General features: G+C 33.6%; 2 protein-coding genes across 5 annotated transcripts in view; one reads left to right on the top strand and one right to left on the bottom strand.

The window, feature by feature from the left end:
- Positions 1-13,250, bottom strand: part of LOC136025835 (galactosylceramide sulfotransferase-like) — a 37,062-nt gene extending 23,812 nt beyond the window's left edge. Inside the window, exon 1 of one of the 3 annotated variants that reach the window (XM_065701836.1) lies at positions 13,236-13,250. Coding sequence is in view for 1 of the 3 variants with exons in the window: in XM_065701834.1 (XP_065557906.1) it covers positions 10,563-10,630 (68 nt within the window). In the remaining 2 variants the exon portion in view is untranslated. Of the gene's footprint in view, positions 1-10,562; positions 10,989-13,235 lie in introns of those variants that run through there. The other 2 variants (XM_065701834.1, XM_065701835.1) reach the window with 2 other exon arrangements.
- A 607-nt stretch (positions 13,251-13,857) lies between these two features.
- Positions 13,858-18,087, top strand: part of LOC136025833 (uncharacterized) — an 18,899-nt gene continuing 14,669 nt past the window's right edge. Inside the window, exon 1 of one of the 2 annotated variants that reach the window (XM_065701831.1) lies at positions 13,858-14,594. In XM_065701831.1, the coding sequence (XP_065557903.1) occupies positions 14,271-14,594 (324 nt within the window). In that variant the 5' untranslated portion in view covers positions 13,858-14,270. The remainder of the gene's footprint in view (positions 14,595-18,087) is intronic. The other variant, XM_065701832.1, reaches the window with a different exon arrangement.

Genomic DNA, 18,087 nt, shown 5'->3' with positions numbered 1-18,087 from the left:
CTTGGTTTGCAGACTTATCTTCTTATTCTTTCAAACCTGTTTTTCAACTGTGAAAATCATACTGGACCTTGGTTATTCTACTTTAGACATCTTCACTGCGCCCATTGTCTGTATTAATAATGCTACCAAGGTAAGTGAAGACGTTCAGTTGAACAATCTTTTCAAACGGTTCATGGTAAAGAACTGTAGTAAGGAGCGACCCGACTCAATAGTAACCGAAACTCTAAAAAATAAAATTTTTATATCAATAGCTACATCAAAAGAATTTAATTTTTGTGCTGATTTTGAATATACAAGTTTCATCAAGTTTAGTCTTACCCATCAAAAGTTACAAGCCTGGAAAAATTTGCTTTATTTTAGAAAATAGGGAGAAACACCCTTTAAAATTCATGAATATTAACGAAAATTACAACATCAAGTTGAGCGCACCAGAAAACTGTACTGTAGAAGTTTAAAGCTCCTATCTACAAAAAATGTGGAATTTTACATTTTGTGCCACAGGATAGATCACGGATGTGTGTTTATTTGTTTTTTTTCCCAGGAGGGAACGTAACGACTCAGTGATCCTTGAATGTCACAAGAGGTCTCATTCTAACAAAAAATTGAAAGTTCTAGTGCCCTTTTTATGTCACCGAAAAATTTGAAGGCACCTAGGCCCCCTCCCACGATCTTTTTTCCCAAAGTCACCAGATGGAAATTTTTAGATATCCATTTTGTTCAGCATAGTCGACAAAAAATAATGATTATGTTTTCTGGGACAACCTAATCCACCACAGTCCCCGGAGGAGGGGCTGCAAGTTGCAAACTTTGACCATTGTTTACATATAGTAATGGCTATTGGGAAGTGTAGAGACGTTTTCAGGGGGACTTTTTCGCGCTGACCGAGGGGGGAGGGGTGGTCAGAAAGAGAGGATCACGTGGAAGGATCTTTCTATGAAGGAATTTATCATGAGGGAAGAGAATTTCCATGAAGGAGCCGTAAGATTTTCAAGCATTATTGAAAAAAATTTAGAAAATAAATGAAAAATAGTTTTTTCAGCTGGAGGTAAGGAGCAGCATTAAAACGAACGAACGGAAATTATTACGCATATAAAAGGGTTCTTCTCCTCCATAATACCTCGCTCTTTACCCTAAAGTACTTTTAGTAATTGCAACTATTTATTCTACAGCCTTGTGATTCAGGGATCTTAAAGAATTGGGACAAAATTCAAGCTTTAGTATGAAGAGCGAGGTATTGACGAGTGGGCGAACCCCATCATACAAGTAATAAAAATGTACAAATATAGAAGTTTCTTACGTTAGGTAATTCGTTATTTATAACTATTAAAAACTTTTGTAAAAAAGACTCTAGTTGCCTTTTAAAGTAACCAAAATTTGGAGGGCCACTAGGCCTCCTCCCCCACTCCCTTTTTTTATTGAAATCGGCCGAAGAAAACTATGAGAAAGCCATTTAGCAAAAAAAAAAATATGCAAAGTTTGTTTTAATTGTTCATGTGCAGTGAGCCAAACATTCATTAATTCAAAAACGTTCAGAAATTTAAAAAAAACTTTCTTAACTGCCAGTAATGAGCAAAATTAAAACTTAAAACGAACAGAAATTTTTGTTGTATATGAAAGGGGCTGTCCTCTCCTCAATAAATCGCTCTCTACGCTCTCGCTTTTGAGAGAAAAATCAACATGCAACAAGTTTCACGACTAAAAATCAGCACACACAAGTTCCAAGAACAAAAATCATCAGGCAACAAGTTCAATGAACAAAATCAGTATCATGAGGAGAAAAATCAATGTAGAAATTTCACATACAAAAACCAGCGCACAACAAGTTCCATGAACAAAATCAGTTTCAGGAGGAAAAAAAAAATCAAGGTATAAGTTTTAAGAAGAGAAAAATCAACATGCAACAAGCTATACGAACAAAAATCGGCACGCAACAAGTTCCAAAAACAAAAATCAAAATCCAACATGTTCCATGAACAAAATCAGTTTCAGGAAGCGAAAAATCAAAATTAAAGTTTTAAGAAGAAATAAACATGCAACGAGTTTAAACGTACAAAAATCGGAACGCAACAAGTGCCATGAACAAATTCAGTTTCACGAGGATAAAAATCAATGTACAAGTTTCACGAAAGGAAAAATCAACCTGCAACAAGTTTCACAACCAAAAATTCAGCACACACCAAGCTCCAAGAACAAAATTATCAGTAACAATTTCAATGAACAAAGTCAGTTTTACGAGGAGAAAAATCAATTTAGAACTTTCACAAAGAGAAAAATCAAAATGTGACAAGTTTCACGAACAAAAGCCATTACGCAACAAGCTCCAGGAGCAAATATAGGCAAGCAACAAGTTCCACGAAAAAAATCAGTTTCACACGGAGAAAAATCCATGTACAAGTTTCAAGAAGAGATAAATCAACATGCAATAAATTTCACAAGCAAAAATCAACACGGAAAAAGTTCCACGAACAATAATCAGTACGGAACAAGTTCCATGAACAAAATCTCTTTCGCGAGAAGAAAATTAAACGTACAAACTCCACGAAGAGAATAATCAACATGCAAGAAGTTACACGAACAAAAATCCGCATAAAACATATTTCATGAGCAAAATCTGTTTCACTAAGAGAAAAATCAACATACAAAAAGTTTCACATACAAAAACAGCCCGCAAAATTTTCATGAACAAAACCAGTTTCAGGAGGAGAAAACTCAAAGTACAAGTTTTACGAAGAGAAAAATGAACATGCAACACCTTCCATGAACAAAAGTCAGCACGCATCCAGTTCCAAGGACAAAAATCAGCACGCAACAAGTTCCAAGAACAAAGACAGTTTCATGAGGAAAAACAACAAAATGCAACAATTTACACGTGCAATTATCAGCAGGAAACAAGTTCCAGAAACGAAAATCAATATGCAACATGTTCCATAAACAAACGCAGTTTCAGAAAGAGAAAAATCAAAGTAAAAGTTTAACAAAGAGTAAAATAAACACGCAACAAGCTTCACAAACAAAAATAACCACGCAACTTTTTCCACAAAAAAACTCCGAACGAAACATTTTCCATGAACAAATTCAGTTTCACAAGAAGAACAATCGATGTACAAGTTTCACGAAGAGAAAAATCAACATGCAACAAGTTACACGAACAAAAATCAGTTCTAAACAAGTCCCATGATGAAAATAGGTTTCGCGACGAGAAAAATCAACATGCAACAAATTTCACGTAAAAGAACCAGCACGCAAAAAGCTCCATGAAAAAATCAGTTTCAGGAGGTGAAAGATCAAGGTACAAGTTTTACGAAGAGAAAAATAAACATGAAACATGTTTAAACGAACAAAAATCAGAAAACAACAAGTCCCATGAACAAATTCAATTTTACAAGTAAAAAATCTGTGTAGAAGTTTCGCGATGGGAAATATCAACATGCAACAAGTTTCACGACTAAAATTCAGCATACAAAAAGTTCCAAGAACAAAAATTATCAGCAACAATTTCAAGGAACAGAATCTGTTTACTAGGAGAAAAATCAATTTAGAAGTTTCACAAAGAAAAAATCAACATGCGACAAGTTTCACGAACAAAAATCATTACACAAAAAGCTCCGGGAGCAAAAATAGGCAAGCAACAAGTTCCACAGACAAAATCAGTTTCACGCGGAGAAAAAACAATGTAAAAGTTTCACGAAGAGATAAATCAACATACAACAAGTTTCACATGCGAAAAATCAGCATGCAACAAGTTTAACGAACAATAATCAGCGCGCAACATGTTCCATGAACAAAATCTCTTTCACGAGAAGAAAAATCAATGTACAAATTTCATGAAGAGAAAAATCAACATGCAACGAGTTACACAAACAAAAACCAGTATGCAACAAGTTTCATGACTAAAATCAGTTTCAGGAGGAGAAAAATCAAAGTACAAGTCTTATGAAGAGAAAAATCAACATGAAATGCGTTTCACGAACCAAAACCAGCACGCATCCAGTTCCAAGGATAAAAATCAGCACGCAACCAGTTCCATGAACAAATTCAGTTTCATAAGGAAAAAAATTAACATGAAAAAGTTACATGTACAAAAGTCAGCACGCAACAAGTTCCAAAAACAAAAATCAGTATGCAATATGTTCCATGATCAAAACTAGTTTAAGGAAGAGAAAAATCAAAGTACAAATTTAACAAAGAGTAAAATAAACATGCAACAAGTTTCACATACAAAACTCAGCACGCAACCAGCTCCACAAAAAAAAACTCAGAACGCAACATGTTCCATGAAGAAATTCAGTTTCACGAGAAGAAAAATCAATATAGAAATTTCACAAAGAGAAAACTCAACAAGCCACAGGTGAAACGAACAAATTCAGCACTCAACAAGTTTCATGATCAAAATCAGTTTCGCGATGAAAAAAATCAACATGCAACAAATTTCACGCACAAAAACCAGTAGGCAACACGTTCTATGAACAAAATCTGTTTCAGGAGGAGAAAGATCAAGGTACAAGTTTTACGAAGAGTAAAATCAACAGGCAACAAGTTTCACGAACAAGAATTGGCACGCAACAAAGGTCGAAAAACAAAAATCAGTATTCAACATGTTCCATTAACAAAATCAGTTTCAGGAAGAGAAAAATCAAAGTAAAAGTTTTTCGAAGAGAATAATAAGCGTGAAACAAGTTTCACGAACAGAAATCAGCACGCAACTGGTTCCACGAACAAAAATCAGAACGCAACAAGTTTCACGAACAAATTCAGTTTCGAGAGGAGAAAAATCAACGTGCAACAAGTTACACGTACAAAAATCAGCAAGCAACAAGTTCCAAAAATGAAAATCAGTATACAATCTGTTCGATGAAAAAATCATACTTACGAGAAGAAATATCAATTGAGAAAATTCACAAAGAGAAAAATCAACATGTGACAAGTTTCACGAACAAAAATCAGTACACATCAGGCTCCAGGAGCAAAATTATGCAAGCAACAAATTCGAGCTTGAGAAGTTTCGCGAGGAGAAAAAATCAACATGCAAAAAGTTTTGACGAAAAAAAAATCAGTACGCATCAAGCTCCAGGAGCAAAAATAGGTAAGCAACAAGTCCCGCGAACATAAATCAGCACGCATCCAGTTCCACGGACAAAAATCAGCTCCCAACAAGTTCCATGAACAAAGTCAGTTTCATGAGGAAATAAATCAAAATGCAACAAGTTACACGAACAAAAATCGGCGCTCAACAAGTTCCATGATGAAAATCAGTATCGTGACGAGAAAAATCAACAAGCAACAAATTTCACGTACAAAAACCAGCACGCAACAAGTTTCATGAAAAAAATCTTTTTCAGGTGGTGAAAGATGAAGGTATAAGTTTTACGAAGAGAAAAATAAACATGAAACAAGTTTAAACGAACAAAAATCAGAACGCAACAAGTGCCATAAACAAATTCAGTTTCACTAGGATAAAAATCAATGTACAAGTTTCTCAAAGGGAAAGATCAATATGCAACAAGTTTCACGACCGAAAATTAGCAGACAAAAAGTTCCAAGATTAAAAATTATCAGCAACAATTTTAAAGAAAAATATCAGTTTTACGAGGAGAAAAATCAATTTCTTTGTGAAATAGAAGTTTCACAAAGAAAAAAAAATCAATATGTGACAAGTTTTACGAACAAAAACCATTTCGCAAGAAAATCCAGGAGCAAAACTAGGCAAGCAAGAATTTTCACGGACAAAATCAGTTTCACGCGGGGTAACAAGTTCCAAAAACAATAATCAGCACGCAACAAGTTCCATGAACAAATGTCTTTCACGAGAAGAAAAATCAATGTACAGGTTTTACGAAGAGAAAAATAAACAAGCAACAAGTTACACGAATAAAAATCAGCACGTATCCAGTTCCAAGGACAAAAATCAGTATCCAACAAGTTCCATGAACAAAGTCAGTTTCATGGGGAGAAACGTTAACTTAAGACACGTTACACGTACAAAAATCAGCACCAAAAAAGGTCCAAAAACGGAAATCAGTATGCAATATGTTCCATGAACTAAATCAGTTTCAGCAGGAGAAACATCAAAGTACAAGTTTTATGAAGAGAAAAATCAACATGCAACGCGTTCCACGAACAACAATCAGCACGCATCCAGTTCCAAGGGCAAAAATCAGTATGCAACAAGTTCCTTGAACAAAGTCAGATTCATGAGGAGAAACATTAACTTAAGACAAGTTACACGTACAAAAATCAGCACCAAACAAGGTCCAAAAATGAAAATCAGTATGCAATATGTTCCATGAACAAAACCAGTTTGAGGAAGAGAAAAATCAAAGTACAAGTTTAACGAAGAGTAAAATAAATATGCAACAAGTTTCGCCAACAAAAATAAGCATGCAACCAGCACCACAAAAAAAAACCAAAACGCAAGATGTTCCATGAACAAAGTCAGTTTCATGAGGAGAAAAATTAACATGCAACAAGTTACATATTCAAAAATCAGCACGCAACAAGTTTCAAAAACGAAAATCAGTATGCAGCATGCTCCATGTTCCATGAACAAATTCAACAATCCAACAAGATCCATGGACAAATTCAGTTTCACGAGGAGAAAAATCAATGTACAAGTATCACGAAGACAAAAATCAACATGCAACAAGTTTCACGACTAAAAATCAACACATAACGAGTTCCAAAAACAAAAATCATCAGAAACAATTTCCATGACTAAATCAGTTTCGTGAGGAGAAATTCAATTTAGAAGTTTCACGAAGAGAAAAACCAACAGGCGACAAGTTTCACGAACAAAAATCAGTACGCAAAAAGGTCCACGAACAAAAATAGCACGCGATAAGTTCCATGAACAAAATCTGTTGCACGAGGAGAAAAATTAATGTACAAGTCTCACGAAGAGAAAAACCAACATGCAACAAGTTACCAGAACAAAAATCTGCACGTAACAAGTTCCACGAATGAAATATGGCACGCAACAATTTCTAAAAACAAAAATTAGGACGCAACAAGTTCCATGAACAAAATCCGTTTCACAAGGAGAAAAATCAATGTAAAGTTTCGCGAAGAGAAAAATAAAAAAAAAGTCGTGAAAAAGTTTCACGACCAAAAATCAGCACGCAACCAGTTCCACGAACAAAAATCAGAACACAACAAGCTTCATCAATAAATTCAGTTTCACTCCCAAAAATGAGCAAGCAACAAGTTTCAAGAAGAAAAATCAGCCCGCAGCAAGTTAAGATACTCCCTAGGTTCCCTTCTTTTTTCTGTTATGATAAATAGCCTCGCTAAGAAATTTCCTGACAGATAGAAATTTGTGGACGACCTGAGGGTTCTTGAAACTTGCAACTGAAACTTGATAGGCAACCCTATGATTGTCATTAATGATTTTGCAGATGACGCTGTGGTCTTAAACATGAGAGTAAACACTTGTAAATCTTTTATAATGCCAATATGTTTCATTAAAACCTTACCCCTTTTCCTCAACCCAATCCCCCAGATGTTTCTACTTTTTAAAACAGAAAAAAAAAATTTAGCGTAAAGAGGGGGGTGTTGAGGAGGGAACAGCCCCTTTCATATACGGAGTTATCCCTATTCGTTTTAAGGTTTAATGTCACTCCTTTCTTTTAGTTAAAAAACTTGCTTTCTTTATTTAATTTCCAACGTTTTTCTAAATTAATACCTGTTTTGATTTTGGCTCTCTGTACATGAATAATTAAACCGAAATTTTTTTTTTTGGCTCAAAGGCTTTCTCTTAGTTTTGATCGGACGATTTTGAGAAAAAAGGGGTTGGGGGAGGACGTCTAGTTTCCCTCCAATCATTTGGCTACTTAAAAAGGCAACTAGAATTTTTAATTTTTTTCGAACGTTTTTATTAGTAAAAGGTATACGTAACTTACGGATTAACTTACGCAACGAACTTCTACATTCGTATATTCTTATTACGTATATGAGGGTGTTCTCCCCCTCCTTAATACCTCGCTCTTTACACTAAAGCTTAAATTTTTTCCCAATTCTGTAAGAGTGATCCCTGAATCACAAAGCCAGTAGGATAAATAGTTGAAATTACTAAAAATACTTTACCGTAAAGAGCGAGGTATTTACGAGGAGATGAGCCCCTCAAATGCGTAATAATTTCTGTTCGTTTTGAGTTTTAGAGTGAGTTTCACTTTCAGTTAAAAAAAAAACTTTTTCATATTTATTTTTTCATTGTTTTTGTTTTAAACAATGCTAGAAAATTCTGCGCCCATTTCATGGAAATTGTCTTCCACCATGATAAATTCCTCCATGAAAATATCCTCAACGTAGCCCCCTCCGCTCAACCCCTCCCCCGAAAAAAATCCCCCTAGAAATGTCTGTACACTTCCCAATAACCATTACTATATGTAAACAATGTTCAAAGTAAGTAACTTGCAACCCCCCCCTGGGGACTTTGAGGGAGTAAGTCGTCCCAAAAGACATATTTATTAGGTTTTTGACTATTGAACAAAATGACTATCTCAAAATTTTGATTCGTTGACATTGAGAAACAAATGAGCGTGGGAGGGGGCCTAGGTGCCCTCCAAATTTTGGTCACTTAGAAAGGCCACTAGAACTTTTCATTTCCGTTATAATGAGCCCTGTCACGACATTCTAGGATCACTGGGTCGATACAATCTTCCTGGGGGAAAAAAGAAAAAAAAGAACAAATAAACACGCACCCATGATCGGTCTTCTGGCAAAAATTACGAAATTCAAAATTTTTCTAGATAGGAGCTTAAAACTTCTACAATAAAGTTTTCTGATACGCTGAATGCGATGGTGTGATTTTCGTTAAGATTCTATCACTTTTAGGTGGTGTTTCTCCCTATTTTCCAAAATAAGGCAAATTTTCTAAGGCTTGTCAGTTTTTATAGTTAAAATTAGATGTAATGAAACTTACATTTTTAAAATCCACATAAAAATCTGATCCTTTGATGTATCTATTAGCATAAAATACTATTTTTTAGAGTTTCGTTTACTATTGAGCCGGTTCACTCCTTACTGCAGTTCGTTACCACGAACTGCTTGAAAGGGTCCACACTCTTTAGCACGGGAGAAGAATATTGTACCTTCGTTTTGCAAAAAATGTCATAATGAACCTTTCCACGGAAAACATTTTCCCCAAAAGACACTCCCCATCCAGACACCGCCTGCCAAGTACCGTTTCTGAACCCGTTCCTATCTTGCCCCCCCCCATCCGTTGCTTAGGCTCCAGGTATGGAAAGCCCTTTGTCCCTTTCATTACTGATAAAATAAACCACTAATTTTCCTTTTTTCTTCTTTGGTACTGGTGATACCCAAGTTTTATGTTCGTTTGACTCTTTTTTTACTTTACTTTTTCTTAGTTAAGTTTTTTATTTTTACCTTTTTTATGTTTCTGACATTTTGCCGCTTTATTTTCTTTTTATTAATGACTGGCTTTGCCTTTCTGATTTTGTTGTTTTTGGCATTGTATAGCCAGTTTCTTAGTTGTTACGCTATTTTTATGATTTTCTTATTATTTTTTTTTATTGGTTTTATGACTCCAAAACGTGGATTCGGTCCTTTGGGGCTTGTGATAGACATTTTTAGAATTAAATATCTTATCTTCTAACCGTGTATACTATATATTAAACAATCAAACTAAAGTCTGTATCTGTATAAGTCGTATATGAAAGGAGGTTGCCTCTTCTACAACCCTTGCTTTTTATCCTAAAGGCTTAAAGTTCTTAAATATACTTCTTGTCCAAATTCAACGACCCTCGACTTTGAGCAGTCTTTCTTAAAGAATTGTGATCATAAGTCACACATTTGCGTAAAACTAAAAAACTAAAAAAGTCCTACATATTTCCCAACAACAAACAATTTATATAAACAACAGGCAGATTGCATAACTTACAGCTCTTTGCCAAGGGCTTTTGGTTGTCAAGCCCTCATCGAAGGCAAAGTTACCCGATCGCTAAACTATTCAGATTCAAAGGGTCATCTCAAAGTTTCGATCGAATGTTTTTGGGGAAAAAAGGGCCGTCGGAGGTAGGCCCTCCAATCCTTATGGTCACTTAAATGGGCATTAGAACCTCTTATTTCCTTTTGAATGAACCCTGGACCAGCCTTCTTTCTTATACATTACTTGTTATTAAAACTCCTTTTTTTAAGAGTTTGATAACTATCGGGCCGAATCGCTCCTTACTTCCTGTTCGTTACCACGAAATGTTTGATTGATACTATTTTAAATTCTTATAAGACTTAGTAGTACTATCAGGTTTTTTTTAACGCACTTCTCAATTACTGCAAATTAAGAAGAAGAAAGCAATTGGCTAGTATTATTTCGTTATTGTCTTCTAAATGAAGGTACTGATAATTATAAGTTTATACTATGCACTGGAAACTTAAAGTGAAGAATTATAAAGTTCTTACTGTTTATTCTTACTGTATATACTACAGTAAACAAACAAATATGATTAGTTCCTTAGCATACTTCTCTTGTCTGGAATAAAAAGAAGAAAGTGGAATAGTATCATTTCTTTTGTTCTTTTCTAAATCAAAATAGCGATAATAAAAGTTACCTTACTAGAATACTGTATAAACTCGATCCAGAAACTTTATAAAGCTTCTCAAACGTGATTTTCGCCATTTGATAAAAAGATGCTAAATAAAAAAGTCATTGGCTCACACAAACTTTGGAAGAAACAGAAGAATTTCTTTCAGCCAATTATAGAGCGCGAGGACAAATACAACACATTTTTAATACGAACTAAAACTACTTATAACAAAAGTACAATATTTTTCTTTGCTAGGCTCACTGGCATCACATGTTGATGGGCTATCAAAACAAGTTTTCAATAGGCCAATTGACGAAACATAGGACAGCCTATACCTATGGTAATAAAAACTGGTTTTCACTAACGCTATAATAATGTGCCGTGATTAGTCCTTTATTACGTCTTTAGGTTTTTAACAGGTTAATAACGCAGCTTATCACATATAATGGACTAAAAGGGTCTGAGCCTGCCTCCCTCTAGTCTAAGTTCTTTTTATCCATGTTATTTTAAAATGTCCTATGCCTGAACATATATATATATATATATATATATATATATATATATATATATATATATATATATATATATATATATATATATATATATATATATATATATACATATATATATATATATATATATATATATATATATATATATATATATATATATATATATATATATATATATATATATATATATATATATATATATATATATATATATATATATATATCTATATATATATATATATATATACATATATATATATATATATATATATATATATATATATATATATATATATATATATATATATATATATATATATATATGTTCAGGCATAGGACATTTTAAAATAACATGGTTTTTGTCATTAATTTATTAATTACAGTTTGTTAGTATGTAAGTAATTAATGATAATAACAGTTGTTGTGGCAAATACTGATTGAACAGGACCATATCTTTTTCTGTGGATGTCTCCGTAGTTTTCCGTGAAGAAAGTTTTTAGGATAATCAGTTTTGATGAAAATTGAAGAGTGTTGGCCGGGAACAGGTCTCCCAAAAATGGGGTCAGAAAAAGGGCCAAAAACCTTTCTGCTCATCAGATTGAAACTTACATACTGAATTTCTCAGGCAAAGATAACAAAAACACGGAAGAAGAAATAACAAAAGAATATCAGTTCCTCAAACGGGGCCCATCAATGGGGGATACAGGGATCAAAAAACTTTTTTCGAACGACTTGAGACTTACACCATAAATTTCTGAAACAAGAAGACCCTTTAATATAAAAAAAAATACTAGTTAGGAGATTAGAGCCCCTGGAAATGGTGATCTAAAAACAACAGACTTTTTATTATGATCAGCTTGAACCCTACATCCTGAAATCCTAATGCAACTGTAAAACCTTTGAAAAACTTGTTTTCTTCGAAATTGTGGCACGACAAAAAAAAAGAAAAAAAAATATATTTTTCAGCTCAGGCATGGATCTGCCAATATTGTATCCAAAAAATTTCAAAACATATTTTTGATGAATATAAACTTTTAAGAATTGTCGCCTGGGTTAAAAGAAATACACATTTCGTAGAAAGAGTAAAGGGTGAAAGAAGGGCTGGAAATGAACAGCATGAATTTTTTCCCTGATTGATTTAAAATTTATGGACATTAGTCTTGGGCCAAGAGAATCCTAATAATGCAAAAATAATTTTTGGAGACGGGCCCCAATTCCCAAAAAGGGGCCCAGAAATTGTTGGGAAACAATTTTGTCTAATCATCTAGAAACTTCTATTCTCAAGTCGTCTACTAAGTGGATGCCAATGTGGAACGGATAGTAGAAATAAAAATATTGCTTACCCCAAAAGCAGGCCTGAAAGAGAGCCGACTTTAACTGCTCCAGTCAACTGGAATGTGACTCAACAAGATGTAGCTGCTTTTCTAAGAGCGATTTTAATTGTCGGCACTGAAAACTAGTTTTAGATATGATTTCTCTTTTCTAATGTTTTTAATGTTTTCATTAACACTTGAAATCAGTTTTTTTTATACTGACCCATCAGGTGATGAAGCCAGCAACGATTAGATTCAGGCTAACTAATTATTAGATCTAAAAACTGACAATTTAGCCAGCGAAAGATGGTCTGGTAAAAAAATGGGGTCCTGACAATGAGAAGCGTAAAAGTCTCATATTGATAATTACAGAACTTTTTTCATATACCTTACACGAAAACTGACTTCATTTTCACACTCATCTCGTAATTTTACATTGTATAATAATTTAGTTCAAGAAAAATGAACAATTACCGGAACTTCATTTTTTTTTGGTTAGGAAAGTGAGAAAACTGATTCAATACGCAAAAAAACTTGTTTTGCGTTAACCTAGAATTTGCAACTTGGAATGTGTCGTTTAGCTTTTTTATCTCTACAACAAGGTGTAAAAATAATTTCTGTTACAATTTATTTAGGGTCAAACTTTAGTTTGCCTATACTATATCACTGTTTTTGAAAGAATATCTTTCCAGACCAATATCTTTAATGCCCAAGCAAACAAGAAAAATGTCTAAGATGGAAAACACGCGCAAAAACAAGAAAGAAAATAGACAATGCAAAACATGAAATCCAAACAGTCAGAATACTGTATAACTAAACTATTCAACTACAGGCCCAATTGGATAGATGGTATTCAATTTCTCCAAACTAACCAGAAAACAACCCCGACATTCCTCGGTGACTGTTAAGACATAGTTGCTGCATGTGCTGAAACCAGATGTTTATTATGTCCACAAGGGCCAATATTTCAAATATCTCTGAATTTTTTGGTGTTCTGAAATTGGGTTTTCTGAAATACCCCCGAAAATAATAATCCATATTTGATTTTGACGCAAACGGATTTACGATCAATAATCTTGGGGTGATTTCGAGAATCCTAATTTTTTCGATTCGGGGAAAACCCCAAAAAATTTGGGGATATGGGAAGTACTACCCATAGCATACAGAGAGAACCTTCGCATACCTAAACATAGCCTCCAGATATTTTTTGGTCGGAATCTGTAAAACTTTGCCCAAAAAGGTCATTATCAGAGTATGCGGTATTTCAAACACACTGTACACGTGTTCACAGCCTTGAGTTTCATAGTTGTTGTTTTTTATTATCAGGAGTTTGTGTTTCATTTAAGTGTTAGTTCATTAGCTTTGAATAGCTATTGAATTAGTTTGTTTTGAGAAACTATAAATACTGCTCCATTCAAAACAAGTTAAGTAGGAAACTTGTCGTTTCTTCTGACCTCAAGCTTTTAGATCTCTAATATTTGCATAAAGCAGCTTACAGACGATCTATTGTTGAACAGGTTATCGTTGAAGTAGTTTTGCGAAATGTGTAATTTTGAATTAAAATGTGTAAACAATATACCTTAATTAATAAAATGTGATCCGTACATTATTAAAAGTGGAGAGGTTATCCTTTGATGTCTTAAGTATCTTTTGATTTAATTTCTGACACTTTTAGTTATTTCACTCTATTATACTGCAGGGAAAGGAAGTTTTACTTTTGAAACCAAAACAGGGAATAATCGACATTATTAATTACAAGAAAATGTGTATAGTAATATGTAGAAAGAGTTGAGAAAAGATACTATGGAATGTCTATTTAAATTCACTAATTTTTCTTGTTCTGCCTTAGTGCAGCTATGTAGGTAGTAATTAAAAATTTTCACTTTTATATATTAGAATAATCAAACATGAAATTTCGCACTTTAAATTGTAAGCGAATAACCAAGCTTGGATTCATTTTTATATTAGTTTTTATTGGTCACTTCTTTTATCCTAAGATAGGAAATACTGGATGTCCAAGTTTTGAGAGCATGATTATAAAGAAAATAAAAATGGACGACAAATGCTTCATTAATTATGTAGCACAAAGCTTAGTGGATCACCCAATATCAGGACTATATTACAGTGAACTTGAAGGGAAAATAGAAATAGACCCAATGAACAGTTTTATGAACGAATTTACATCCCCTTGGATTGAAGCTTTATTGATACTGGAAATGATGTTTCCAAGGGTAGGTTACTGAAGTTACGTCATACTGAAGTTACGTCATTTATTATTATCATTGTTGCTAGGCTTGAGGTCACTCTCTTTTAGAAATCCTGTACACTAGCTGGTGTACGTTTAGCGTGGCAAAGGCCTGCCAGGAGCGGCGCAAATTAGGAAATCTTTGGTTTTAAAGAGCTGTGTTGGGGTGAGAGTATGTAGCAATGTGACCTTGGAAGTTTTTATTTGACGGTGGAGAGTTGGTAACCCCTGATAGTTCTTATAAATGTACCTAGCGTAGAGCAATCACAAATATGGGTAGTCACACAATTTGTGGTAACAAACTATAAGCAAGGAGTAATTTGACTCAATAACAACCTAATTTGTAAAAAAGAGATATAATTTTGAGAACAATACATATTAAAATAATTGGCCTTTTAAACTTATTTCAATATTTTAAATTCAATACTTTAAAATGACCTATCAAAAACTAAAAACCCGAGACAATTTCCCTAATTTTGAATAAACGTGGAAAATAAATCCTTTTAGGGCAATTGTTCTTGATGAAAATTGCATCGTCAAGCTCAGCATATCAGAAACCCTACTGTAGAGTTTCAAGTTAATATCTACAATCTGAATACTACAGGCTAATATCTACATTCGAACTGAAAGTATACGCTCCAAGGTATGTATATATGGTCAAAAAGTTTGTGCCAAAGCAAAGTGGTACCTTCCGCCATTTAGTGGCAGAAAACTAAATGTGTTCCCTCAAAGCACCAAGTTGCTATAAAATGAAAATTCTGAGATATTCAACCGATTTAAAATTTTCGTGAAACTACACATTCATTGAGATTTTGGTTTCGAAGTCAGTGATACCCCACAGGCATATTTGCTACTAAAGAGTGAATTAAATTAAAAAAAAAAGTTTTTATTTTAACTGAAAGTAAGGAGTGACATTAAACGTTGAAACAAACAGAATTTATTCCGTCTATGATAGGGGCTATTCCCTCCTCAACACCCAGCTTTTTAGGCTAATTAGGCTAAAGTTTGACTCTTTCTCACAACCCTACTTTTTAAAACAAAAAAAAACTTCAGCATAAAGAGCGGGGCATTGAGGAGGGGACCGCCCCTTTCATATATGGAATAATCTCTGTACGTTTGAAGTTATAATGTTGCTACTTACTTTCAGTTAAAAATGTGTTTTTAATTTAATTTCTGAAAGTTTTTGAATTAATGTAGGTTTTCAATTTCGCTTACCATATATGAATAATTAAAACGAATCTTGCAGATCAATTCTACCTTTTTTCAGGTAATAATAACCTTATAATAACCCAAGTTTGATTTTTTTTGTAGTTGTTTAAGAATGACTCCTGAATCACAAAGGTTGTTTGATTAAAATAATAACCTCTTTTTAAAGTTAAAAAAGAAACTTTAGTATCAGAGTGAGCAATTGAGAAGAACCAACCCCCGTCATATCTATATATATAAAAATAAGTTGTCTGTGGGTTATGTCTGTCGAGTGACGTCATGTCATCATGTCGTCATGTCGTCATGAAGTTAGTTGTCGTCATGTTTGTTATGAAGATGACGTCATTAAAAGTATTTAGGAAAATCGTTCAAAGACAAATTTTTAATTGTAAGAAGATCGTGGACGGAAAAATGTTTAATTGTATAATGACTGAAGAACCTACAATTGCAACAGCCGAGGAAGCTGCTCAAAGAGTCTATGCCAAAAAACTTGCGGCTGATAGAGAAAGTAAGAAAAGAAAGCGTCCCGAGGAATCACAAGAACAGCAAGAAAACATGCTTGCGGCTGATAGAGAAAGTAAGAAGAGAAAGCGTTCCGAGGAATCACAATATATATAAGTCTGAATTATTTCATCATATACCAATTCAAAAACGAATGTATTCAAGTCGAAGTAGCTGAGTTGGTAAAGCGTTATGTTCCAGATTCCAAGTCCGAGAGGTTCCAGGCTTGAACCTTGGTTTTAGCATTAATACAAAAGAAGAAAAAAAACTAAAAAAGGTAAAAACTACAAAAAAAACTAAAAAGAAAATACTAAAAAAACTAAAAAAGCTAAAAAACTAAAAAAAACTAAAAAAGGTAAAAAACTAAAAACTAAAAAATAAAAAAAAATAAAAAAATAAAAAAAGGTAAAAAACTAAAAACTAAAAAAGAAAAAAAACTAAAAAAACAAAAAAAGGTAAAAACTACAAAAAAACTAAAAAGAAAAAAAAACAAAAACTAATAAAAAAAAACTAAAAAAACCGAAAAAGAAAAAAAAACTAAAAAAAGGAAAAAAACTAAAAAATAAAGGAGAAAAAGAAAACTAAAAACCGGGAGACAGGGAATATAAATGACGACCAGGACGCTCAAAGAAAAATTACAGACTGGCACACTGGGACACAAATAACGACCGGGAGATATAAATGACGACCGGGACGCTCAAAGAGAAATTACAGACTGGGACACTGGGACACAAATGACGACGGGAATACTGGGAATATAAATGACGACCGGGAAACAGGGACACAACTACAAGGGGGATGCCGGGGGCACAGGGGGATATATAAATGACGACGGGGACACAGGGAATGTTCGATTAGCAATCACCATCAACAAAGCTCAAGGGCAATCATTAGAATAATCAGGTATCGATCTGAATACGGATTGTTTTTCCCATGGACAATTTTATGTTGCATGTTCAAGAGTCGGTAAACCTGACAATCTATTTACTTGCACAGACAATGGGACATCGAAGAATGTTGTATATTCTTAAGTTTTACGTAGTTAAAAACATATATATATATATATATATATATATATATATATATATATATATATATATATATATATATATATATATATATATATATCTTTCTGTATTCACAGGTGGGACACAGAGACACAACTACAATGGCGCGTTACGACTTACGCGCGCGGGGGGGCTTGGGGGAGGGGCGCAAAGCGCCTCCCCAACAGCTAGTACATTATATTTTCTGTTTGTTTAAGTGCTAATTTTGCTCCTTACTTTCAGTTGAAAAAACTCGTTTTTATTTAATTGCTGATCGTTTATAAATAATGTTCGGAAATCCATTCCCCCTCCATGGAAAATTCTCTTCTCTCACGAGAAATTTTCTATGGAAAGGCTACAAAACGCAAATTAATAATATTTTCGGAACTAATTTTATAAAGGCATAGTAATAGAACGGCCAAAGAGGTTGAAACTTTATGAAAACAAAAGTCATAAGTTGAGCAATTCTCAAATGACTGAAATGAACGAAAGGAAATACCTTTAAAAGATATAAATGATAATTTTTGTTCGTTTTAAGTTTTAATCTTATTCCTTACTTTTAGTTGGAAACAACTCGTTGTCTTTTCATTTAATAATAACCACAAGCCGAAGACATACAATATCTTTGGTTTATCAAACAGTTCGTGGTAACGAACTGTAGTAAGGAGCGATCCGGCTCAATAGTAACCGAAACTCTAAAAAACCGAATTTTTGTAACAATAGTTA

This window comes from Artemia franciscana, chromosome 4, assembly GCF_032884065.1.
Source record: "Artemia franciscana chromosome 4, ASM3288406v1, whole genome shotgun sequence".
Classification (NCBI taxonomy): domain Eukaryota; kingdom Metazoa; phylum Arthropoda; class Branchiopoda; order Anostraca; family Artemiidae; genus Artemia; species Artemia franciscana.
The sequence above is the reverse complement of the archived record's forward strand: the minus strand, read 5'-3'. Positions and strand labels throughout refer to the sequence as shown.